The sequence below is a fragment of the Phoca vitulina genome, unplaced genomic scaffold (assembly GCF_004348235.1).
Source record: "Phoca vitulina isolate PV1807 unplaced genomic scaffold, GSC_HSeal_1.0 scaffold102, whole genome shotgun sequence".
Taxonomy (NCBI): domain Eukaryota; kingdom Metazoa; phylum Chordata; class Mammalia; order Carnivora; family Phocidae; genus Phoca; species Phoca vitulina.
Window position 1 is genome coordinate 1,368,343 of NW_022589805.1, and position 25,094 is coordinate 1,393,436.

Sequence of the window (25,094 nt, forward strand, 5' to 3'; positions counted from 1 at the left end):
AAGATTTATTTATGAGAGAGAGAATGCACGCACAAGTGGGGAGACAGGCAGAGGGAGAGGGAGACAGAGGATCTCAAGCTGACTCCCGGCTGAGCGTGGAGCCCCCTCCAAGGCTCCATCTCCCGACCCTGAGATCATGATCTGAGCTGACATCAAGACACACTTAAGCGACTGGACTAAGCCATCCAGGCGCCTCTAAAGGGTAGTTCCATTTATATAAATTAACGCCAGCCAGTATGTACTCTGGCATTTGGTCTCTTTTCTCAACATTATGCTTATGAGATTCATACAAACTGTTTCACTGTATTTTGAAATTATCTTAGAATTTTGAGAAAAATTGTTCCTAGATCCTCACATGGTAAAAACTTTACCTTAATATCACTAATTTTTGGCCCGCAAGGGCTCCTCTGGATTTCCACGGGCCGCCACGTAGGGAACCACTTCCCCACTTCCCTTCTGTCCGCCCACCTCCTCCGAGGCTGTGTCTGGGGCTGCGCACTGCGTAGTCGGCCCGGGGAGGGCGGTCACGTGACTGCGGTCGGCCCGCCAAGATGGCGGCCTCCTGCGTGGCCCTGCTGGCGGTGGCCGCATTGCTGCTGTTGCTGCTGCTGGTCTCGTGGAAGCGCTGGCGGCAGGGGCGCGGGAAGTGGCACGTGATCATCGTGGTGTTGGGGGACGTGGGCCGCAGCCCCCGCATGCAGTACCACGCGCTGTCGTTTGTCGAGAGCGGCTTCTCTGTGACCCTTCTGGGCTTCTGCAGTAAGTGCCCGGGGGACTGGGAGGGAGGCTGCGCTCTCAGCCTTTAACCCGCGGCTTTGACCAGCCCGGGGGAGCTGGGACGGGGACGTCCCTTTCCTCCCTCCTACCTCTGGCAGCTCTCTGAGATTGAACGCCCTCGGTAGTGGCCCAGACGGCCAGGTTTCTGCCCAGCCTTTGGTGGATGGGTCTCTAGGAACAGCCAGAGTTAATGGAGTGCCTGCCATATGTCAGGACTGTGCTAAATTAAGTGAACTCATTTCATACTCTCACATAATCCTCCTAGTGAATGGAAAGACGGAGTGGAACCCAGGTGTGTGTGACTCCAGGGCAAGTGACGATGACCATACTTCCTTGTGGCTACCTTTGTCAGGCTGTGTCTCAGAGGACTTGTCTCCTCTCCATTCCACACCCTCAGTGCAGAAGTCTGCAGGCAGATGTTTCATTTGTGCTGCGTGTCCAGCTTTTACTCTCAGTGTGCAGACGCAGGGGTGTCTGCTCCTTCATCTTCCTCCAGGATGACATCTTTAGAGGGTACCTCAACCGTGTATCAGGGAAAAGGAGGGAGTAGCACTGGTTGCCTTTGGCCCCTGTTTAGAATGTGTCATCAGAGGATAGAGTGGAGTGGAACTTCCTAGGGGTCTGCCTATGGTGGGATAATTCCACCAATCGGGGAGTCTAAATTATCTGGAGTGCCTACTATGTGCCAGACATTGTGTTAAGTAAATAAAGGTAGATAAGATTCAGGCCCTCCCTCTGTGGAGAGAATCTGGACAAGAAGTGTCCTCATGCTCTGTTCTGGCTATGGAGGAACAGAGAGAAAAGTCTTATTTTCCAAAACATTCTTAACTATCCAGCCCGAGCTGGTGGATCATCTGACTTTATATTTCCCTGTCCACTGCATTAAAGGAGACATTCTTTTCAGACTCCAGACCCTATGAAGAGCTCTTGCAGAACAACAGAATTCAGATTGTGAGTTTGACAGAACTTCAGAAACTTCCAGGTAGGATGCAGTGAACTCCAGATTCCTTTGAATCTGTGTGTGTGTTGGGCGGGTGCGGTGGGGATTTACACATTGCCAAGAATTCCTTTGGGAGTAACAGCTGTTTTTTGACTTGTAGTTGGGCCCTACATTTTCCAATATGGAGTCAAAGTTGTATTTCAGTCCGTGCACTTGCTGTGGAAGTTGATATGCAGGGAGCCAGCAGCCTACATCTTTCTCCAGGTAAACATCAGCCTTGTGTTATTCTATGAGAACCACTGTTAAGTTTCCTTTACTTCCCAGCCTTTTAAAATGTGCAAATTGTGGGGCGCCTGGGTGGCTCAGTTGGTTGAGTGTCTGCCTTCAGCTTGTGTCATGATCTCAGGGTCCTGGGATCGAGCCCCACATGGGGCTCCCTGCTCAGCAGGGAGCCTGCTTCTCCCTCTCCCTCTGCCTGCCACTCCCCCGCTTGTGCTTCTGTGTCAGATAAATAAATAAAATCCTTGAAAAAAAATAAAATGTGCAAATTGGTGAATAAATTGCATATTTGTGTGTGCATAGACTTACGAAAACATGAGTAGGAGCTTATGGTATATGCCTTGTATTTATGGTACTCATTCATTCTGTTTTTCTATGTCATTAAAGAGAGTCTTATGCTGTACTTATTACTTACCTAAATGTCTGTATTAATTCATCCAATTCCTTGCAAGGTAAGAAGTAGGTTCTTGTATTACCTACATTTTAGAGATGAAGAACCTAGACCCAGAGAGATTCTGTAAATAGCCCATCGTCACACAGCTAGGAAATACTGGAGTTAGGATTTGAACCAGGTAGTCAGTCTGGTTCTGGAATTAGGCTCTCAGACTCTCCCGTTTGCTGCTTTTTAATATATAAAAACATCTTGTCTTAATTAGCTGTACTGTATTACAATATATGATATACTCTAATGTATTTATTTCGTTTCATTTTAACAGACGTTCAGATACTTCCAGATTTTTTACTTTTACAAATAGCACAGTAAAGAGCATCAGTGAACATATGTTTTTTTGCAGTTTCTTCGTGGGGTAAATTTCTGTGCTTGATCAGAGTTCATGCACTTTTTAAACTCTTTTTTTTTTTTTAAGTAGGCTTCATGGCCAACATGGGGCTTGAACTCAGGACCGCGAGATTAAGAGTCATATGCTCTGGGGCGCCTGGGTGGCTCAGTCAGTTAAGCATCTGACTTTTGCTCAGGTCATGATATTGGGGTCCTGGGATTGAGCCCCGTGTTGGGCTCCCTGCTCAGTGGGGGGTCTGCTTGTCCCTCTCCTGCCCCTCCCTCCCACTTGTGCGCATGCTCTCTCTCTTTCTCTGTCTCTCAGATAAATAATAAAATCTTAAAAAAAAAAAAAAAAAGATTCACATGCTCTATTGACTTCACTAGTCAGGTGCTCCAGAGTTCAAGCACTTTTAAAATGTTGTGGTGTGTTACTGGATAGTCCTAGAATAAGGTTGGGCCAATTTATCCGCCAACCAATGAGGATGCCTCTTCTCCCACGTCCTTACCACCACTAGCTATTGTTAGGTGTTTTAGAGTTCGCATTCCGATAGGTGAAAAATGTACCTCTTTGGCCATTTTTTATCTCCTTGATTATTGGTGGTCTTGGACTTTTCAGGTTGGCCAATTTTATTTCCTTTATGAGTTTTTATACCTTTTTTGGTGAGGAAGAGGGTCTTTCTTCTGCTTATTAATTACCAAGAGCTTTGTAAAGATACTTGACTCTTTGCCATGTATGTTGCAACTGTTTTCACTCAGTTTATTGTTGACCGTGGTCTGGGTTTCCTTCTCTTCATTCAAGTATCTCTTTCCCAGAACCCCCCGGGCCTGCCTGCCATTGCTGTCTGCTGGCTTGTGGGCTGCCTCTGTGGGAGCAAGCTCGTCATTGACTGGCACAACTATGGCTACTCCATTATGGGTCTACTGCATGGCCCCAGCCACTGCCTTGTCGTGCTGGCCAAGTGGTGAGTGTCTGGGAAGAGGGTGCACACACCGTCCCTGAGCTGGGTAGGAAGAAGGGCCAGTGCAGAGGCCTGGTGAAGCTGGTCCCCCGTGTGTTCAGTGGGGTAAGGGCAAGGCTGGGGAATTAGGCTGACTCTGGTTACAAGTGATAGAAACAGGCCTAAGGCAAGGAAGACGTTTGTTGGTCCCTGAAACTGCAAAGTCCAGAGACATGGCTGACTTTGAGCTCAAAAAGGTGTCGTCAGGACCCACTCTCATTTCTCTCACCGCAGTCCGTCCTGGAGGTGTTGCTTGTGCTGCGGAGCTCCCCTGGTGCTCATCCCCACCCTGACAGGCTCACTGCGAGAAAGGGAGCCTCTCTCATTGGCTCGTGCTCATCTGCCAGGCTCTGACATCCCACTGTACCCCTATGTCTCAGTCTTAGGGGAAGTGTTCCACTGTCAGACCTGCGGTCCCAGGTGCACCCAGACCAGATCCCCAAATAAAAACCGGGCGTGCTGTTGGAGGATGGGGACACAGGCCACAGTCTGCTGCAACCAGTGAGACAGGGAGAGGGAAGAAGGGCCTGTGGGAGCAGGTTGGACGCGGAGCAGGAAGAGTCGTGTTCTGAGCCCGAGTGGGCACCATCTGCCGCCTTCCCCCGATGGGTCATTCACTGAGGGTTCTAATAGCTGTGGCAGCAGCAGCAGGCGATCATTGAGTACTTGCTGCATGCCAGGCCAGGCCCTTTATCCCATTCAGTTTACGCTGCCCCTGGTGAGGATGTCCTGTGGTCACTCTCCTTTTACAAGCCAGGAAACCGAGGTCGAGCACCATTTTGCTGCTTGCCACACAGCTAATAAGCGTGAGGACCACAATTCAGTCCCCGGCTGTCCAGCTCTCACGCCTTCTCTGCATCCTGAGTGAGGAACAGGCTGTGCACCTGTACCACTCTACACCAGTGGCATTCAGCAGCCTTGAGTGCTCCTTCTGCTTTCTCGTCCTCTTTCACTTCTGCCCTGGGATCAGGGCTCAGGTCTCCATTGGGAGCGAATCTATTGCTAACACCTCTCTAATGTTTTTAAAATCATTCCTTGGTAACCCACAAGCCTCAGCCCCACAGCCTTTGCAGCAAGAGCACAGTGTGGCTAAGATACAATAAAGAGGCTTTTATTATATTTCTTCTTTTGGTGGCAAGAGAGCCTGGATTTTCCCTTTTGTAGAGATAAGGTTTCTAACTGTATTTATGCTGAAAAGCGATATGACTTAAAGAAAGGTGTAAAGGAAATAGTAGTACAGATGGAACTAAGTGCAGACTCTGGGAAGGTGCCTCACCAGCAACTCAATTTGGGAGACCCCAGCTCTGTGCTCTTCTGTATCAGAAGGTGTCAAGTCGTGTGGGGTGGTGGCAGTGTAGTGGTGGGGCCTGGGGCTCCTGGCTGAATGGTGATATGTCTTTTCAGGTATGAGAAACTCTGCGGGCGCCTGTCCCACCTGAACTTGTGTGTGACCAACTCGATGCGGGAAGATCTGGCAGAGAACTGGGGCATCAAGTAGGGGCCTGGGGAGGCGAGGCGTCCCAGTATGGTTGGTCCCAGCTGCGGTCCCTGCTGTGTCATGTTGGCAAGGCGTCCAGAAATGCCCAGGGGTCTGGGAGATGGTTACCTGGGAAGCCAAGGGAAGAGGAGACCAGTAGCCCATGTGGTTTTGGACTTAGAACATGTCTCTGTGCTTCCCCAAGTAATTCTGAAGCTTCTTATTGTTCTTGTCTGAGACTTGGATCCTCCGAATGCCCTTATTTTTTGGATCCCCCTGAATCTTGTATTCCTTAGGTCTTTCTCTGGCTCTCTCTAGAGCCCCCTGTGATCTCATTGCAGAGCCGTGACCGTCTATGACAAGCCAGCATCTTTCTTTAAAGAGACACCCTTGGACCTGCAACACCAGCTGTTCATGAAGCTGGGCTGCACCTACTCTGCATTTAAGGCCCGGTAGGTCTCCCATCTTCAGCCTTTATCTGCCTTCTCTTGTGCTTCCTGTGCTCCCGCCTCTCCCCCATATCCTCGCAGCTGTTCCGTCTCTCCCCTGGCTCCTCACTGCTGTCGTGGCCTCTCTCATCTTCTGGCTGCAGACCTGGGAATCCTCTAGTCCAGGGGTTGGCGAACCATGACCACAGGCCTGCCACTTGTTTTGGTAAATGAAGTTCTGTGGTACTGCAGCACGCTCATCCGTTTGTGCATGGTCCATGGCTGCTTTTGTACGGCAACAGCAGAGCTGAGTGTTGGATGGTGGTTCTGACTTGGCCCGACCTTTGGGAGCCTGCGGGCCTCACTCCTCACTCTGGCAGGAGATGGCCATCCTGGGGCCCGAGGCCTTGCTCTGTGGCATCTCATGGGCTCTGTTTCTGTTCCTTCAGCTCAGAACCCCTGGACCCAGCAACAGAGAGGTCGGCCTTCACAGAGCAGGATGCTCAGAGTGGGGTGGTGACGCATCTTCATGGGCGGCCAGCCCTGTTGGTCAGCAGCACCAGCTGGACAGGTCTCAGGACCCTTCTGGGCCCTTGGGGCTTGTGTGAGCATCTGACTGAGCCTGCGCCCCATGTGTATTTGACGACACTTGGGCCCAGATGAGAGAGGGGAGGGTCTTGAGCTGGGAGGGGAGGCATCTAGAAACCAGCCAATGACACTTAGGTCTCTTTTCTTACAGAGGATGAAGACTTCTCCATCTTGCTGGCAGCATTAGAAAGTAGGTGTGTGGCTGTGATCAGCAGCTTGTCAGGGGCTGTTGAGCTGTGAGGTGCTCAGCTGGCCTTGCGTGGTGTCCTCTGCAGCATGTTCCTGCCCCCAGGGCCACTGAGTGGGTCAGCCTAAGGACATGGGTGGTGGAGGTGGCGGCTCTGCATCCCCATTGGGTCACTGAGTGACCAGGCCCTAGATCTGAAATGCCACCTCTGGGAGAGTGATCTTGTGGATGGGAGAGGCTCCCTCCCCGCCACCATCCCGTCCCCCAACCCCCACTCACCTGATTAGATAATAATCCTGGTTATCATTTAATTTTTTTAAACATAGAGTTTGAACAGCTGATCCTAGATGGAGAGAGCCTTCCTTCTCTGGTCTGTGTGATAACAGGTATTGCCAGGGATCTTCCATGTTCCCATATGAAATGGGGGCAGTTGGGGGCGGGGTGCAGAAGGCATCTGCCTGTATTGTGTGCCTTCCCCACACCAGGCGTGTGATGTTGGTTGTCTTGTCAATCCTGACCACAGCTCTCTGATGTAGGGTTTTCTGCACTAGCTTGACAGAGGAGGAAACTGAGGCTCAGAGGGGCCTGACAGCAGGGTGTGGCTTCTAGTTGAATCTTGGATAGCATGGCCTCACAGATACTGAGTTTTACATGTGTGCAGTGGTTTCCAGGCATCCTTTTTTTTTTTTTTTAAATGAAAGAGTCCACTTTAAACTAAAGAGCTCAACATAAGATTGCTTCCAGAGTAGCCCAGTGCAGAGAGAGAGAAGCAGAGAGCTGTGGTTAGAGCAGAGTCCCAGGCGAGCTGCCCCACCCTGTATGCTCCCCTCCTCCTGGCCAGAGCTCCCAGGGGCAGCTAGGAGCCCACTGTACACACCGTGCCACCTGGGGCATCAGGCAAGACACAGGCCAGTCTGGCTGAGAAGTTGTATCCAGTTGGCACTCTGGTGCCTGCCCAGAGTTTATGCTGGCCACCTTCCCAGCCTGAGGCCCTCTGGATGCAGGTTGCTGGGGGCGGGGCGTGGGGGGGGGAGAAGGGCCATGGCCTCAGCAGTCAGGGTGCATTCCCCTGGGGTTCTGCAAGGGGCCAGATGGGGACCGGATCACAGCTGCAGAGTGTGGGCCTTCTGCTCACACCTGTGCAGGGTTCTGAGGCTTGAGGCTGTGGGATGGAGCCAGAGATGGGCCCAGTGCAGTGACTTAGATTTTCTCTGCAAGGCAAAGGGCCTCTGAAAGAGTATTACAGCGGCCTCATCAGCCAGAAGTGTTTCCACCACATCCAGGTCTGTACTCCGTGGCTGGAGGCTGAGGACTACCCTCTGCTTCTAGGTAAGGGCATCCAGCAGGGAGAGAGCTGGGGTTTAAAAGGGAATATTCTAGGATAGGGCAGGGACAGAGTTTTTCTGAAAAGGGCCAGATAGTAAATGTTTTATCTCCTTCTATTGCATAGTCTTTGTTTTTATAATCCTTTACAAATTAAAAGCCATTCTTAGCTCCAGGGCCAAACACACACAGGCCTCAGGCTGGATTGGGCCCTGCTTAGGGACTACATGGGGCCAGGAGATGCCACCTGCCAGGAACCTGTCGGAGGAGCTCTTGGCTGAGCTCCAGGAGACCAGGCTGCTTCCTGATGTGCTGGCATCTCCCGCCTGCCGGGCCCCAGACCTGTGTGTCAGGGTTCTGTCCTCTCAGCCTCTGAGCCCTCCATTCAGTCCTACTCTTCCATCTGGGCAGAAGGGCTGGGCCTGGCTTTGGGTTGGGGTTCCCTGTTCCCCAAGTCTGGCAGGGCAGTGGCTTGGGAGGTACAGAAATAATGCGTTAAACAGCATCGACTCCCCTAGATCTCTCCATCTTCCTCCATCTTCCTCTCTCCGGAGGGGCATGCTGGCCTAGTGCTGGCGAATCTCTAAGGCCTCATCCTCCAGTGAGCAGTCTCGAGTGGAAAGCCTTGGGTTGGCAGGAATTTCCAGCCAGTATTTATGCGAAGTTGTTTATTTGGCTTTATTTTCACAATGACAGCTGCTTTTCTGTTGGGTCTGCTGTGGGTTTTTCCCCCTAATTATTGTGGTAAAACACCATTACAGTACAAATTTGCTATTTTAACTATTTTTCCATTTTTATTTTTATTTATTTATTTATTTATTTAAAGATTTTATTTATTTGTTTGACAGAGAGAGACACAGCGAGAGAGGGAACACAAGCAAGGGGAGTGGGAGAGAGAGAAGCAGGCTCCCCGCTTAGCAGGGAGCCCGATGTGAGGCTCGATCCCAGGACCCTGGGATCGTGACCTGAGCCGAAGGCAGATGCTTAACGACTAAGCCACCCAGGCGCCCCTATTTTTCCATTTTTAAGTATACATACAACTCAGTAGCATTAATTACATGCACAGTGTTGTACAATCATCACCACTGTCTATTTCCAAAACGCAGAAACTCTGAACCCCTGAAGCAATAGCCGCTACAGGTTCTTTTAAAATATATCGTGGTTAAGTAGACAAAGGGAGTCTGTTTGAATAAAACTATCCGTGATGGGCAGGTCGTTTTCAAACAGGGACGAGTGGCCAGGAGTGGTGGTTGGGGAGCTCTTCTGTGTGTCTGCCCTTCTCCAGGCTGCTTGGCCAACTCAGCCAGTTGTATGTGGGGCTGGGGGCTTTCCCTTCCCGATCCACAGTCCTTTCAGGATTTGTGTTCAAGGGGCATGGGCCAACGCTCTGACTGCCCCCCTCACCCGACCCTGCAGGGTCGGCAGACCTGGGTGTGTGCCTGCACAAGTCCTCCAGCGGCCTGGACCTGCCCATGAAGGTGGTGGACATGTTCGGGTGCTGTCTGCCCGTGTGTGCCGTGAACTTCCGGTGGTAGGAGCAGAATCCGAATCTTCCCTGAGTTAGGTTCTCAAATCAGCTGTGGGGGTGGTGGGGGGTTGCCAGCGAGGTCAGAATTGCTCAAGGAATTCCCCCGGAAAATCGTGCAGCATTGCCAGGTGGTCCTCCGGAGTAGGGCCCGTGGGGTTTCTGAGGGTGGGCTGCACCATATTGAAGGAGTGGGCTTCCACTTAGAACTGATGTTGAATAAAAAATACAAGTCTTAAATACTCCACTTAGGCAGCCACTTACCCATACTCATGGATAGAGTGGTGGCTGGAATTGCCTGCACAGCTGACCTGGTTTTATTTCTCTGTCCCTTTTGTCTGGGCTCATGTAGTTGGATTGGAATCAGTTAAATGAGTGTAATTCTCTCTCCACTGTTCTTGGCAAAAATGGGTGTTTGGAGAGGTTCTAGAAATAGTAGCCCCACCACTGGCTCAGGAGCCAGCCTCTGAATGGGAAATACAGGATGTTCGACCCTGAGCTCTGGGCATGTTGGGATTAACTACCTGGTGACCCAGAAAAGTCACCCTTAATGTGCCAAGTCTCCATCCAGTGTGGTTGCCGTTTACCTTGTTTTTCTGCTGTGTAATTAAGAAAAAAATGGAGAGCCCATTGAGCACGTTCTCACGGAAAAGAACATGTAGCAGAAAAGGTCAAAGCGTGTGCTCACTGCACCTCCTTTTCAGAATCAGTTTGGATTTTTAATGTGTATCCATCCCTCCAGGCCTTTCTTTTCTTTTCAGATGCCAAATCTAAGAACAGACTCACTGCAAGCAGACTGACTGTGGGAGGGGTGGAGTGGGAGTCCGGGCGGGCACCGGGGGGTTTCTCCAGGCAGCTCTCAGGTCTGTGGTTCTCTCTGCAGCTTACACGAGCTCGTGAAACATGAAGAAAACGGCCTGGTCTTCGAGGACTCCGAGGAGCTGGCAGCTCAGCTGCAGGTAGCCACGTCTGCCCCCACGCCAGGGTGCTGAGTTCCGCCCCCTGATGCTTTGCTCCTGTGGCCGGGTGGGCCTGTGCTGGGTCTGCGTGAAAGTTGAGGCGGGGAGCAGTGGTCTCAGAGGCTGGGCCTCCGTGGGCTTGGTTTGTGTGGTGGGCCCTGACTGTCCTCTGGGTTTGTGGAGCTTACACCACACAGATGATGCTAGAGCTGGTGGACCCTGTGCACTGTCTAGGGAGCAAGCGACTGGTTCTATGGGAGAGTGAGTGAAGGGAGCTTCGTGAAGCAGCCTTGCAAGGGGATGGGTGGGAGTCTTCAAAGGGTACTTACACTTATTACAAAAGATTGTGTTCATCATCATTCTTGGCAGTTGAGACCAGGGACAGCAAACTTTCTGGAAAGGCCCAGATAGAAAATGTTTTCAGCTTTGCCATAGTCTCTGTCAGAAGTACTCAACTCTGGGGCGCCTGGGAGGCTCAGTTGGTTGAGAATCTGCCTTCAGCTCGGGTCATGATCTCAGGGTCCTGGGATTGAGCCCCATGTCGGGCTCTCTGCTCTGCGGGGAGTCTGCTTCTCCCTTTCACTCTCCCTCTGTGCTTTCTCTCTCTCAAATAAGTAAGATCTTAAAAAAAAAAAAAATGTACTCAACTCTGCTATAACATGAAAGTGGCCACAGTCTATGAGTGAAGGGATGTGGCTGTGTTCCAATAAAACTGTACTTGCAAAGACAGGTGGAGGCCGAATTTGGCCCATGGGCTTAGTTTGCAAACACCTGATGTAGTTTAGCAAAGCTGGAAAGAACACAGACTGCCTAGTTCTAGCACGTGGGCTGAACAGTGGTGGGAGAGGCTGAGGGTGGGTGCTCCTGGTGGACGGAATAGTGCAGCAGAAGCCAAGGGCTGCTGCAGGGTACGGTATGTGGATGGTATGGATGGAAAACGCTGCAGTCTGGCCGCACTGTCCAGTAGGAGCAGAGTAGGAGATGGAGCGTGGCTGGGACGTGAGGGCTCTCCTCTGCCCCGTGAGGAACAGGCTTGCTGGGTCCGGCATATCGAGTTCAGAATGTGTTTGAGCCAAGCTTGCTGTGGAAGCTGGCCCAGAGCGGGAACTCTGCGGGCTCCAGGACACTGGTAGTGTTCTTGAAATGCAGTGACAGAGGGTTTCAGTAGATCACTGGCCTGACTGCTGGTATTTGGAGGGGGACAGGAATCTAGGCTGCTGGGAAGGAGGAGGGACAGCTTTCGGGTGGGACCTGGGATAGGGGTGGGAAGCAGTGATGAGGTAAGTTCTGGTCTTTATTCTTCTAGATGCTTTTCTCAAAGTTTCCTGATCCTGCTGGCAAACTAAACCAGTTCCGGAAGAACCTCCGGGAGTCAGAGCAGCTTCGTTGGGATGAGAGCTGGAAGCAGATGGTGCTGCCGTTGGTTATGGACACGTGACCCCTTGAGCCAAAGTGAGCGCTCCTGAGCGTGGCCCAGTTCCTCTTAGCCCTGGGCAAACGCTTTAGAACAGTGCCTCCCCGTGGACAGCAGCTGGAAGGACAGCTGTGGAATGATATTTTTTAATGACCTACAGTTTGTGGCCCAGGAAACTGGTTCAGCCTGGTTTCCTCCCTGGAGGCTCTGAATCTTAGACTCTTCTGACCTGAGTGTTTCTTTCTCCCCACTATATTACTTTCTTGTTATTTGCGTGTGGTATCTTCAATATCTCTTTGACCTGCTTTTGTCTTACGGTGTCTGCCTTTCCCAGCATCTGCCCCATTGTGTCCCTGATATTTTCATTCCTGCCTTGAGGACAGGTCCTGCAGCCTCCTGTGTTGTAACGTGTACAGTGGGCTTGGCTTCGTGAGGGATGTGGGTACAGGCTCGGGGGTGGGGTGGGGAAACATACTTGATACATGTTTTTATTTGCACAAATGAAATGCTTATTTGTGAGCCAAAATTTTCATTTATGATTTATAGAGATTTACTTAAGAACCAGAACTAGTGACAGAAAGGGGCACCCACTTGAATAGTTTATATTTTATTAGAACACAGTTTGCAGTTCCTGATTCTGAATTTAACATTCTTCAAGCATTCAGGTCCAGTGAAAATTTTATCAGCTTTGCTACATGAAAATTCTTTCCAGGATGGTGATTTAATTTTTATGTTAATCTTTAAAAACGTTTGTAAACCTACAGCATTAGTTTCAAAATTGCCATGTCTGAGTGCTCTTCATAGGGAAACAGCTTCTGGTTGTGATGAGGCACTGCTTCCCATGGGATCCCAGCCTGGCCTGGAAATACAACATGTGTCTCAGGATGGTAGGGTTTGGGGACACGACACCACCCTCTATAGTGTGGGGCTGCAGGACAGGCTGGAGTGTATATACAGACCACAGACTTTTGGCCCCATCCACACACCTAGAATTAGCCTTCAGGGATGGGACCAAGAATTGAGTTTTTAAATGGCCCATGGCAGCCAGGTTTGCTGCCCCTGCCTTCTGGGCCCTGGAAGGTCACAGACCTGTCTGGATTTCCTGACTACTCAGCTTGGCACCTCTTGGCAAAGGCTGGACATACATCAGAAGGGCTTACATCCTTTTCATAAGCACAGCTGTCTGAAGAGCCCTTGGCAAGGATCATTTTGTTACCAGTTTTTTATGAATGAAAATAATTATAAAAATGAAATATTAAAAGTATTGAAGTGTTGGGGTTCTTGGCTGGCTCATTCGGTGGAACATGCGACTCTTGATCTTGGATTCATGAGTTCAAGTCCCACACTGGGCCTAGAGCTTACTTAAAAATATACACATGTGTGTGTGTATGTGTGTCTATAATCCTGCCACCAAGTACAACTGTTAATTGGTTATGTTCTTTCAGATTTTTCCCTATATGCATGTTAACATGAAGATGATTATTTTTAAAAATACAAATGGGCTTGGGGTGCCTGGGTAGCTCAGTTGGTTAAGCATCCATCTGTTGATTTCAGCTCAGGTCATGATCTCAGGGTTGTAAGATCAAGCCCCATGTTGGGCTCCCCACTGGGCACGAAGTCTGCTTAAGATTCTCCCTCTCAAAAAAAAAAAAAAAGATTCTCCCTCTCTCTAAAAAAAATTAAATAAATAAAAATGGGCTTATATATATATATGGTGTTTGGTACTTTGCTTTCTTAAACTACAGTGTATTTTTCATATAGTATCTGAAAGAGGACTTCATTCTTTTTGAAAGCTACAGGGCACTCTGTCCATGGGACACGGGCACACGTAGGGGGTGTCTGCCTGCAGAGGCGACTGTCGGTGGGGCTGTGCTTGGCGGGGGGGGGGGGGGGGGGGTGGGGGCAAACATGGTCCTGCACTGCGGCCAGGCTGTGTGTGGAAAGCCCTGGTTGGGCCTGGCGCATGGCGGGCACTGCAGGGCAGTGGCCAGTGGTTGTGGGGTGGGAGAGTGGAGGGCGGGTGTTGGCTGCCTGGCTCCACTCTGGAGCCCGAAGTTTCCATGGGTGAGACTGGAGGATGACAGCATACCCATCCCTGGTGCTAGAGGGGCTGACATGTCAGGTCTGAGGACAGTGCCTGGCCACAGTAGTGGCCAGGGGTATAAATGGCAGAGCCCCCCCCCCCCCCCCCCCGCAAAGTCCTCCCTGCTTTTCTTCCATTTACTGGGTACTTAATACAGTGATAGCAGCAGCTACCATGTTCCCAAGTGCTCCCTGCACGCCAGTCCCTGGGTCACGTCCCAGGTGGGTATTTCTGCCGTAAAGATGAAGATGGGGAGGTGAATGGCGGCCCAGCTTCACCAGCACAGGTGGGATCTGCTCCAGAGCCTGCATCCCACTACTGTGTGGCCAGAACTCATCTACCCTGACACCCACTGGCATCCACCATCCTCTCCTCTCCGTTCTACGGACCAGGAAACAGGCCTGAAGGCCCTCAAAACCTGCTCTAAACACACAGTAGGGCTGCTGGTCTCTGACCTCTAGGACTGCTGCATAAACTGCCTCTTCCCCTTCAGAGCACAGCTCCCCGGCCCGGCCTCCTCCACTGACCACCCAAGGGTGGGGTAGTGGGTCGAGGACCCAGCACGTCGTGTGTTCTGGTTTGTTTCAGGGCCCCACTCTTTTGCGTTGCTGATCTCTGCCTCCCTGGAGTCCTGTGTGGGGCCCAGGTAGCCTCGCAGAGACAGCAGCCCCTCCCGGGCCCATGGCTCACCTAGCTCGCTGGTGAACAGCCAGCAGGTCTCCGGGCTGCGGACGGTGAAGGCGATGTAGGCGTCAGGAGCCTGCTGGTCCTTCAGGCAAGCAGAGAGCCTCTGCAGGACTCTGACCAGGGAGACGACAGTTTCTGGGCAATACAGCACATCTGCAATTAAAAATCTCAGGTTACCGAAAGGGGCTCACTCCAGGATTCAGGATCCAGAAAAGAGGGTGCCTGGTTGTACTGACCTCAGCAGCAGGGCTGGGGCCTGGAAACCAGCAGTTTTATTAGAATCATGCCATTGGACACAAAGAAGATGATGTGGTTAAAAAGGAAAACTTACGAGAGAAAAAAAAAGCTGCTGAAAGACCCTGCAAGAAATGGAAAATATCCAGGACTCACTGGTGTTCCTTTAAAAAAAAAATCGATTCTTTGCCTATGGTCTATTTAGAAGATGCTTAATGAAATAAACCCCAACCAGCTCTCTGTCTCAAGAGTCCTTGCTTCCAGGGGCCTGCTGTTCTGTTAGCTGCACTGGGGGGCAGGGGGGACAAACTTGCTCCCTGTCAGCATGCTTACATGGGAGGGTGCTGCTCAGGCTCTCTGTTCCGGCTACTGTGGGCCTGTGGGTCTCAGGGCTGCGGTCCAGGATCAGGGGCACAGCACTGTCAGCCGGACAGGGGGCTGGGTGAGCTTGGTGGAGGACTCTGCCTTGCACCCGAAGTGGCTAGTCCCCTCCCTCCCTCTTTCATTCCCTCAGAGATGAGATGTGGGGCTCATCTCTGAAAGACATGGGGGCATGGACCTAGGATAGAGACGTGCAGGCAGAGCCCTTGGGGTCAGATGTGCAAACATCAGACAACAGAGCCATGTGCAGAGATAGAAGCAAGTGCTCACAGGGGTGGGGGCACTCAGAGCTTATTTCCTGACTCGGACACCACTGTGGTTTGACCCTAGGTCTGGCCCAGGGCTGGGTGTCTGTGATATGCTTAGGAATCAGACATGGTCCTGGGAGAATCATGCTTGTCCCTCGCAGCCCTGAAAAGATAGGGCTGCTGGGGCCATTTCGGCCCCACATCGGAAGACTGGGTGGTGGTGGAGGTGGGGCTGGAGTTCAGCTCCCTTGCTTCACGGCGCTGCTCTGGCCATTTCATTCAGGTTCTAGAGAGGGACATAAAAATCTCTCTACTCAGCTGCAGCCTGGCTAATAGGTTAGACGGCTTTGGTGCTGTGGGGCCTGTTCTCTCCATCTCAGGCTTTGCTGAGAAAAGCTGGGTTCATTTATCTGATGGAACCATTTTAACAGGAGTACATGTGGCCACTGTGTCCAATGGGAGGGCTGTGGCTTTAGGGCATCCAAGAGACATGCCCCTGTGGTTTGATGTCACCCTGAAGGCCCACAACGGCCCTTCTACAAGTCTCATCATTCCTCTCCCAGCAGGGTACACTGTCCCCTTCCCAGAGCTGAGAGCTGGGAGGAGTCACTCCAGTTGCCCTGGGGCGGGGCGGGGCGGGGGACAGTACCTGCTGCTATGATTACGTCCGGCCGGAAGGTAGCCAGCTCAGGGGCTGTCACAACATCCCAGTCCAGCTGGGCCACCGTCACCCTGGGGCTCTCTGCGTCGTGGGCATTATGTCCTGGGTGCCTTTCAGGGGCAGTGGTGTCTGGTTCCAATGAGAGGCCATTGAGAAGGATGTTTCCTCGGAGCTGCTCAAGAACACAGCTGTGACAGTCGCTGAAGACGTACGTGCTGGGACAGCATGTCTTGCAAATGGCCAGGCCCGTGAGGCCAGCTCCACTGCCGAGCTCTAAGACAGTCCTGGGTGGGAGAAGGGGGCCTGTGTCTGAGACCATGCTGGGGAAAACCGGCTTCCCTGCCCTGCCCTGCACCCCGAGGTCACCTGTGAGCAAAGGCGGCCGGGTTCTCTATGGCCCATTCAGCGAGGTAGAGTGCAGCGTCCCACGTGACCAGGCCGGTGGTGCCATGGGAAATGATGGCTGTGCTCTCAGAGAGCGTGACCGAGTCTCCGGAAGGCTGGGCCAAGACAGGGAGAGAATTAATCCCGCTACCAGGAGACAAGGAGCTGATTTTAAAAAGAAAAACATCACAACAGGTGGATGGCTAGATAAGACTGTGGAACATCCTCCCACAGAATGCTACATGGCAATGGAAAGGAGCAGGTTATCATTGTATGCGCCACCTGGATGGGTCTCGAGGGTGTTAACGCTGCACAAAGAAAGCCAATCTCAGAAGGCCACACATTGTGTGATTCCATCCATCTGACCTTCTCAAAAGGACAGGACTGTGGAGAGGGAGAACAGATCAGTGGCTGCCCAGGGTGGGGTTGGCAGGGGCCCAGGGACACGGGAGGCCTGAGGGAGGTCTTTGTGGTAACGGAGTAGGTCAGTATCTTGATTGTGGTGGTGCCCACATGGGCCTGCACGTGTGATAAATGAGGTACACCTACGCAGGCTCGGTGTGTACACTGGTGTCCCGGTTGTAATGCCGTACAAGTTAGGTCCCATGTTTCCAGTGGAATCTGGAGAAAGGGCACCTCTCTGTACTGTTTTTGCAATTTCTGTGAATCTGTAATTATTAACAACAACAAAAAGTCACAACTCCCTGGCACCATGAGCTATATGTGGAAAGTCTCAGTGTGTGGGGCCTTCCTCAATTCGACCTGACATTTGGGGCTTGGGAATTCTCTGGTCTTTGAACTTTCCTATTGCCCTCAAAGCAGGTGGTTTGCTGGCAAGGGCTTCATGGAATATGCAGTCCTGAAATGTGTTCTCCAAAGCGGGGCTTCTGAGCATGGCACCTCCAACATGCCATCACCCGGGGGTGGTTTCTGGCTATCTCTGAGCTCACAAAACTCATATAGGAGACTCCGGTGTCTGGAGTACTGTGAGCAGTCATTTGTTCATTCATTCATCCACACATTTTTCCTGAGCATCTACTACGGTCCTGGGGACTCAGATGTGACAAGATGAAGTCATTCCCTGTTCTTATGGAACTTCCATGCCAATGGGGGATAAAACCATAATAAACAAAGTAATTTCTCAGTTTTTCAGGGCCATGAAGAAAATAAAAAGGCTACATGATAACAGAGACTAGGAGGTCTATTTCAGATAGATTGGTCAGAGACAGCCTCTTTGATGTGTCATGTGACCTGGGATGTGAGTATAAAGGAGAAGTGAGACATGCGAGGTTCTAGGAGGAGAGCATTCCAGGCAGAGCAGGTGCAAAGGCCCTGAGGCAACATTTCAGTTGGTGAGTTCAAGGAAGGCAAAGAATGCCAGGGATCTGGAGCCAGGGAGAGCAGGAGGAACGAGATGAGAAGGAAGGCTGGGGCAGAGCACGCAGGGCATGGCAGGCCACGTGAGAAACTAGGATTTGAATCTGAGTATGAAGGGCAGCCACTGGAAGGTTCTGGGTGGTCGAGTGACATGCTCTGATTTACCTCTCAAATCAAGGGGAGCACTCTGGGGGTTCTGGGAGTGTGGTTTTGAATCTTCCTGAATCCCCACATACAAACACAGACAGAGTAGTGAGATATGGACAACATTCAACAAAACTAAGTGAAGCCAAAATATCAACAAGTGGGGGCAAACCACCAATAGACACAAGACTTGTGTGCTCCATGTGTCTGTGTCATGGGGCACATGACAGGCCTGAGGACAGAAGCCCAGTAGCCGAGTGTTCACTGGAAATGCAGGTACCAGCTGTGAACCACGGCCCACGGAGGAGAGAACCTGCTGCTCTAGTCATCGGGGGTGTGAGGGACCAGGAGTGAGGCCTAATGGCAACTAGAAACACTCAGAAATGCTCTCCTGTAACACCCATCCATGAAGTATTTACTGAGGACTGAGCACCAGGTCTCTACTATGCAATTATGTGCATCACCTGACTTAACCCCCAGCCACCCCATAAAAGAGGCACTATAATGTACTGAAATGCTTGGTTTACTGAAGGGGAAACCAAGGCTCAGGGTGGTTAACTGACCTCCTCTAAGACCTCAGAGCTGATGGGTCAGGATGTGCACCCACTTGAGGCTGACTGGAGTCTGAGTTTCAACTGTGTGTGCAGGGGTGGATGTCTGGATTGTGTGGGGACGGTGCCCATCTCCTACCAGCAGATAGCTCCGGTGGCACTGGGTGGGCTCCTCAGCCATCAGGACCTCTGCCAACGCCTCGTACAGCTCATCCAAAGGCTCCGTGTGGACAGCCTCATGCTGGGGGTGGGCAGAGCAAAAGCTTCAGCCAAGACATTTAAGGTGACCCTCATGAACCAAACAAAGGTTCCATGTGTTCACTTTTACTCTGACTTGTTAAAAAGGCTGGAGGATTTTTACCTAGATAGGAGATTTGGGATGGATTGACTTAATACAAGCCACGTGGCATACAAAAAATTCATTTGGTAGGGAAGCTGGAGGGTATCTCAGGTCTAGAAAGGGCAAGGGCGAGGTATAGTCTAGGGCAGCAGAAATGGGACTGCATGAACTGCCATGTGACGGTGACAGAGAGCTTTGCCCTTCCATCATGATGCTGTGGATGCTCAGTTTTAAGTGAGCCCGGGCAAAAGCCACAAGGACGGGCACTCTACATGGTACGGTTGGCTTCATCAATGGGCAAGCCTCTGTCGTGCCCCTCACAGGGGCAGCAGCAGGGCGGCCATGCTTCTGGTGGTTCTGGGGAGACCTGCGGGCCACGACTAGATGCACATGTTGGGGAGAATCAGGTGGGGAGGCAACAGAGAAGCCAGGAATGTTTCACATGCTAAGCTTGGGTGAGACATGGCCCGTGCACTCAGTGGCCGAACACAGCAGGTCTGATGCTGATCACTAAGGAATCACCTCTCTGAGGTCCAGCCTAATGTGAAACCCAGCAAGTTTTTTTTTTTACTCTTTTTTTTTATGTTATGTTAATCACCATACATTACATCATTAGTTTTTGATGTAGTGTTCCATGATTCATTGTTTGCATAGAACACCCAGTGCTCCATGCAGAACGTGCCCTCCTCAATACGCATCACCAGGCTAACCCATCCTCCCACCCCCCTCCCCTCTAGAACCCTCAGTTTGTTTTTCAGAGTCCATTAAAAAAAAAAGAAGAAGAAGAAGAAGATAGTGGGGTGGGGGAAGAATGAAGGGTGGGTTCATTTTTAAAATACATCCTGTATCAGTCAGGAAGAGTCCACATCAGATAGCTCATTAGGGAGAAGAGGGTAAAGGGAGCTAGTTACAAAGGTATTGCAAGACCTAAAACATCCAATAGAGGGCAGTGTGGCAATCCACAGATCAGCAACAGCAGAAGTGGGCTGGCGGGCTAGGGGAGAAAGGTGGGGGGGGGGGGAGCTGGGACCACAGAGGAAATGCAGCTGCTGCTGGAGACCTCTTGAAGCACAGAGGGAGAGATACCCTGGCCTCTCTTCCTCCCGCCCCCTCATAGCCTCTGACTGGTCAAACCCAGCTGGGAACAGTTATACAGGGAGGCCCCTGACATATTGGGGTTTGCACAACAGGCAAAGGGCATGGGACAAATCCGAGCTCCAACAGGCAAAGCCAGGCACAGTCCACTTTCGGAGAGCCAGCCAAGTCCCAGGTGCTGTCTGGCTACCAGACAGCGCCCATTACTGACCTTTCTGATGAGCTCCGAGAGAAAGCACCGGGCATACTTCACTGATGGCGGATGCTTCACACACAGAGGATGTTTCACAGTCTGTGACAAAGGACACAATGTGAGTTGCTGGAGAGACCCCGCCGTCAGTCTCCCATGAGCTTCAAGTGAATACAGCGCAACCCCCATTACTTGATCCCTCAGAAAAGATGTGTACAGACACAGGGGTTCTGGGTTCAGGTGACCCTCATGCATCTGAAACAGTAAGTCTTAAGATACAATTCCTTTCCTAAAAAAATTTCTCCACTACGGTGGCACAGGCTGACAGAACATTCTGGGTAGAATATGGAGCACACGGACCCAAGCTAACACCCTGCTACAGACTGAATGTTTGTGTCCCCCCAGTTCATATGTTGAAGTCTAAAACCCAATGTGATGGTATTAGAAGGCAAGGCCTTTGGGAGTGACTAGGTCATGAAGGTGAAGTTCCCATGAATGGGATTAGTGCCCTTATAAGAGACCCCAGAGGGCTCCCTCGGCCATGCCACAGTGAGGACACAGCTGTCTATGAATCAAGAAGTGGGCCCCCCACCAGACACCAAATTTTTGGGAACCTTGATCTTGGCCTTCCCAGCCTCTAGAACTGTGAGAAATAAACTGCTGTTGTTTACAAGTTACCCAGTCAATGGTATTTTGTTATAGCAGCTGGAAAGGGCTATGCCACCCATTCCCAGGGCAGGCAGCATGAACTAGTTTTTAGTGGGGACAATTGTGGGATTGTCCGGCTCTGTGGAAAAGGTGAGAGCCCAAATAATGGGAACAGGCAGACTGGGCACTTGTTCTCCTGGAGCTCACATGCCAGGCTGAGGATGAGTGCTAGGATGGCTGGGACAGAGGAAGATGGGGACTCTGCCTGGGATGTGGTGGAGGGGAAGGTGGCTCTCAGGGGTGACACTTCAGCTGATGTCTAGAGAAGCAAAGAGCACGGGGAGTGGGTTCCAGGCAGAGGGGATAGTTTGTGGAGGCTCTGAGGCAGGCATGGCCTGGCATTTTGGGAGGGAGGGCAAGGCAACAGGGGCAGTGAGAGTAGGGGCCAGGTCATGTGGAGGGACATGATTTTTTTACTCAAGGGCAACAAAATACCCACACAACCCTTCAGGGGCTTTCTAGCTGGCTGGTGTTAGGTTTTAGCCTCAGGATGAAAATCAGAGTGGGCTGCTGCATAAGGACCTCAGAATCTCTGAGCTCACAGTCGTAAATGACTGGGATGCCCTGCAAGCCTCCACTAGCCATGGCTGAATCTTTCCTACATGGTGGTCAGACAATCTTGGTTCACCCTCCACACAGGAATTCTTAACCTAGGCTTCTTGGATGGGCTTGGTGGTTGGAGGGTTGTCTATAACTCCCTTGAATTTATATATAAAATGTATTCTTCTGGTCCTCCTTTTTATGGGGGTGGGGTGAGAACAGGAGAGTCTACAGCTTTGGGTTTTCAGAAGGGTTCACGATCCTCAAGAGGGTTCATAGCCAGGATGCAGTGTGATTTCCACTTGATCCACATGGCAGGGTCAGGGTGGGGCAAGGCCAGGCAGAGTGGTGGTCTTACCTCTACCCTCGCTCAGATGTACCTTATAATTCAAACCCTACCTCAGAAAAGCAGGGATATCTACATCTAGAAGAGACACGAGTGGGCAAGACTTGCCTCCTTATTTTTTCCTTAAATGTAAATGTAAAGAAGAAAGTCTTTGAGCAGCTACCAAATGCTAGAAGATGTTCCCATAGCTGTCATCTTGGTTTTCATTGTGGATAGTTTCAAAGACATCTCCCAGATTCCCTCCTCTCATGCAGATTTTTGTATATTCTAATGTCTTCATCTAAGAAAACAACAGAGCCAGAGCTGCCTGAGGTGCTGCTACCCAAATGCAGTGTCTTTCTTTTTAAAGGATACAAGCGCGCCCACTGTGTTTCTGTCATGTCTTCATGGGTGAGTCAGGAGGCTGGTGACACGACCCAGTGATTCTGATTCTTACCTTCTGCAAAATATTCAGCAGCAGCTCAGGACCTGATGAGTCCCTTAATTTCTCTTCTAGGCTCTATTCAGAGAGAGAGCGGAGGGGAGAGAGAGAGAGAAATCTCAAGGGCATTTTCACAGGAACATTAAACATGCAATAGGACATGTTAGCAAAGTGCTAAGTGATCTCTCCCCAGGGACCTGGGGCCAATTGGAAGGGGAAGCCACAGGCTGGCTGAAACCCTGAACTTGAGAAGTCCTGGGTTACACACCTGGATGAGTCAAAGAAAGAACATCAGAAGACAGACTCTTGGTTTGTGTTAGCCCTGGCTACTTAGGCTCACCTGGGTCACAGAGCAGCTCCGCGGCTGAAATGGCCAACCAGGAATTACGGGAGGAGCCATGACACTGACACCTGATGGGCTCACCTTGGACTTGACATCTTTAAAATGGACATACAGGCCAGGCCAGATTATGCTGTCTTCTCTGACAGAGAACTCCAGCCCAGCAGTGAGGTCAGGCTCTAGAAGTAGGCAGACTGGCCCTGGCTGGTGTGTGATATCAGGCAAATCACTTCATTTCTCCAGAGTGAGTTAGGCTTTAAAAGGCCTATAAACCCTGGCCCTTGCCCCTCTCTCTGACCTTATCTGCCACCACCCCTGGCCTCCTTGCCATTCCTCAACTGCAGCAGCCTGTTCTCACTGGCAGGGCCTTCCCACAGCTGGCTGCTTTACTGTTCAGGTTCTGGCTCAAATGTCACCTCTTAGGGGAGGCCTTCCTGACTCCCCTACTTTGATGATACATTTCCCTGTTTTATTGACTTTACGGCCACTGTCATCTCCTGGTGTTTTCTTGCTTATTCATTTACCTGTTTATTCTCTGGCTCTCCCATCCAAGCAGGGCCTCATCTGTAATGTGTACTGCTGATTCCTGGTGCCTGGCTCGTGGAAGGTATTCAGTAAATATTTGGTGATGGAATAAAAATACTAGCTAACACCTACCTCACTTACCACGAGCTAGACACTGCCTCAGGTGCTTCAATCTCCTGTAATTCTGACACCAGCACCATCACTGTATTCCCCATCTAATAAGAAAACTAAGGTATAGGAGAGATGTAGTCACTTGCCCAAGGTCACACGGCTTGTATGGGGGTTGGCCAGGATTCAAAACAGGCAGGCTGGATCCCAGGCCTGAGCTCCCCCCTGCTACACTCTACTTCTTTAGTAATCAAGCAATCTTTCTGGTCAAATGTGAATGGTACTAATAGTACCCCCTGCATGACTGTTGTAGGCCAGTCTAAGTAAGCATTTATCATGGGCCTGGTACAGAGTAAGCACTCATATCATGTGAATAATTATAGTCGATATTGAATTGGGACCCACTGATGCTATTATGAAGGTTTACATTTTGGGTTAAAAAATTACATATTCCTTTCTGACCGGAAAGATCTCTCAGAATGCTAAATGGGTTAGGTCAATGAGACACAAATGACTAACCACCACCCCTTAAGATGGGGCAGACTTGGGGGGAGGAATATGTACCCAATCTGAGTCATCCCAATGAGCTCACCGCACATGAATTACGAAGGAGGCAGCATCATTAGAGCCCCTGCATTGGCAGAAGGAAGCTGCTGCCATGGTCATTTGCCTGTGCAGGTCTCCAGGGCAGGGGAGGGGAGACTTCTTTCCTCTCTCTTCTGGCCTGTTTTGTACCTCCCTGTCTCTTCCATCACAGGCATAAGAGCCTCAAACTGCCTCTGAGAGGATTTTGTCCAATGCTGACAGTACAGATGAGAACACCGAGGCCTGGCCGGGGAGGGAGGTGTGGGTGTCTGTGACTTGGTCACTGCGCTCATTGCAATTGGTCTCCCGGTGTCCTGAGGACGTTGACTGTTTAAATGGGCAGCAGCAATGGCTAGAATGACAACTAGCTAAACAAAAAAAGTAATGAAATTTATCGTGAATTGTACCTGACCTAACTCCGAGTGACAAAGGGAGTTAGGAGGAAACCCCGCATTCCTTGAATTCGTGGACTCTGTGTGCAAAGGCAGTCGAGGGCGGAAAGGGCCAGGGGAGGAGGGAGCAGAAGGCCTAGTGCAGGCTGGGCTCCCCAAGCGCGCGCAGGTGTGCCCCCTGCTGCCCGCCGCCAGCCCGCGCGGCCCCCCGCGGAGCCCGGGGGACATGGACCCGACGCGCGGCCCGTTCTTGCGAGGGAGCGAGATTATCACGTGGCAGGGGGAAGGGGTCGGGCGCCGGAGCCCGCCCCGCCCCCACCCCGCCACAGCCGCCCCTCGCCCGCCCTACCTCCCGCCTGCCCTCCGCGCTCCCCACCGCCCACCTGCCAGGGAAAGGAGCGCAGTGTGCGCGCCGCCAGGAAGCGGCGCTCGAAACTCGGCAGCAGGCTCTCAGCTTCCGCGCTCTCCTCGGGCGCCATGGCGGGGCGGGGCGGGGCCGCGGCGTTGCCCGGGAGACGGGGCGGCAGAGGGGCGGGGCTGAGGCGGTGAGCGGAGGAGGGGGAGGCGGGTTGGGGGCGGGGCCAGGTACGGCTGGGCGTGTGGGAGGCGGGGGCAGGGTTGGCTTGGGGCGGAGCCTGAGACTTGAGGGCGGAGCCAGGGCTTTGGCGCCAAGAGAGGGCAGGCGGGAGGCGCTGGCTCTCTGGTGGCTTCCAGTCAGGCGAAGGGCAGGGTAATCGTTCTCTCTGTTCTCGCGCTTTCACAAGGGTCTTTTTGGCGGGGGCTGAGTGGACGGACGCGTAGCCCCTTCCCTGTTGCGCTCCTGGGAGCGAAGGAGCCTGACTGCCCTCACGCTCCAAGGCTGTGGCCTCAGGCGGGGGTTTGGGGGCCACAGGCCTTCGCCGCCCCTTCAAGTCAAGGTGCGGGTTCGCCGCTCCGGGTGGTTGGGTAGGTGGCGCGGTTAATGGGAGAGGGAACGTAGGTTCTCAGACCTGACCCACCAGGGCGCCACACGATGAGTGCAGGGCTGTGAGGTGCGCCCCCCCGCCAGAATCTTAAACGTTCCCCTGGAGGCCGTGGT

At 51.7% G+C, this 25,094-nt stretch overlaps 2 protein-coding genes across 7 annotated transcripts; one reads left to right on the top strand and one right to left on the bottom strand.

The window, feature by feature from the left end:
* The first annotated feature begins 517 nt into the window (after positions 1-517).
* ALG1 (ALG1 chitobiosyldiphosphodolichol beta-mannosyltransferase) lies at positions 518-11,715 on the top strand. 2 transcript variants are annotated; one of them, XM_032397721.1, is made up of 13 exons: positions 518-759; positions 1,682-1,759; positions 1,878-1,981; positions 3,591-3,739; positions 5,180-5,269; positions 5,594-5,704; positions 6,130-6,251; positions 6,420-6,458; positions 6,782-6,841; positions 7,674-7,784; positions 9,195-9,309; positions 10,187-10,262; positions 11,569-11,715. In XM_032397721.1, exons 1-13 carry the CDS (start codon positions 552-554, stop codon positions 11,698-11,700), a joined length of 1,395 nt encoding a protein of 464 aa, XP_032253612.1. In that variant the 5' UTR covers positions 518-551; the 3' UTR covers positions 11,701-11,715. The 2 variants fall into 2 exon arrangements, with proteins under 2 accessions (XP_032253612.1, XP_032253613.1); XM_032397722.1 differs by lacking the exon at positions 11,569-11,715 and having other exon boundaries at positions 9,195-9,337.
* On the bottom strand, positions 9,327-24,517 carry EEF2KMT (eukaryotic elongation factor 2 lysine methyltransferase). 5 transcript variants are annotated; one of them, XM_032397727.1, is made up of 9 exons: positions 24,400-24,517; positions 22,082-22,144; positions 20,073-20,153; positions 18,566-18,667; positions 16,337-16,470; positions 15,959-16,254; positions 14,450-14,599; positions 10,592-10,655; positions 10,284-10,346 (listed from the first exon to the last, which is right to left on the bottom strand). In XM_032397727.1, exons 1-8 carry the CDS (start codon positions 24,493-24,495, stop codon positions 10,597-10,599), a joined length of 981 nt encoding a protein of 326 aa, XP_032253618.1. In that variant the 5' UTR covers positions 24,496-24,517; the 3' UTR covers positions 10,284-10,346; positions 10,592-10,596. The 5 variants fall into 5 exon arrangements, with proteins under 5 accessions (XP_032253615.1, XP_032253618.1, XP_032253617.1 ...); XM_032397724.1 differs by lacking the exons at positions 10,284-10,346; positions 10,592-10,655 and adding an exon at positions 9,327-9,512; XM_032397726.1 differs by having other exon boundaries at positions 10,298-10,655.
* Between the last annotated feature and the right edge of the window lie 577 nt (positions 24,518-25,094).

Excerpts from the sequence above, each read along its gene's own strand:
- ALG1 (XM_032397721.1), top strand. The coding sequence starts at position 552 with ATGGCGGCCTCCTGCGTGGCCCTGCTGGCGGTGGCCGCATTGCTGCTG. Across the intron at positions 760-1,681 it reads GACCCTTCTGGGCTTCTGCA|ACTCCAGACCCTATGAAGAG; the intron begins GTAAGTGCCCGG and ends CATTCTTTTCAG. Across the intron at positions 7,785-9,194 it reads GGACTACCCTCTGCTTCTAG|GGTCGGCAGACCTGGGTGTG; the intron begins GTAAGGGCATCC and ends CCGACCCTGCAG.
- EEF2KMT (XM_032397724.1), bottom strand. The coding sequence starts at position 24,495 with ATGGCGCCCGAGGAGAGCGCGGAAGCTGAGAGCCTGCTGCCGAGTTTC. Across the intron at positions 20,154-22,081 it reads TGCTGAATATTTTGCAGAAG|ACTGTGAAACATCCTCTGTG; the intron begins GTAAGAATCAGA and ends CCTTTGTCACAG. Across the intron at positions 18,668-20,072 it reads TCTCGGAGCTCATCAGAAAG|CATGAGGCTGTCCACACGGA; the intron begins GTCAGTAATGGG and ends GCCCACCCCCAG.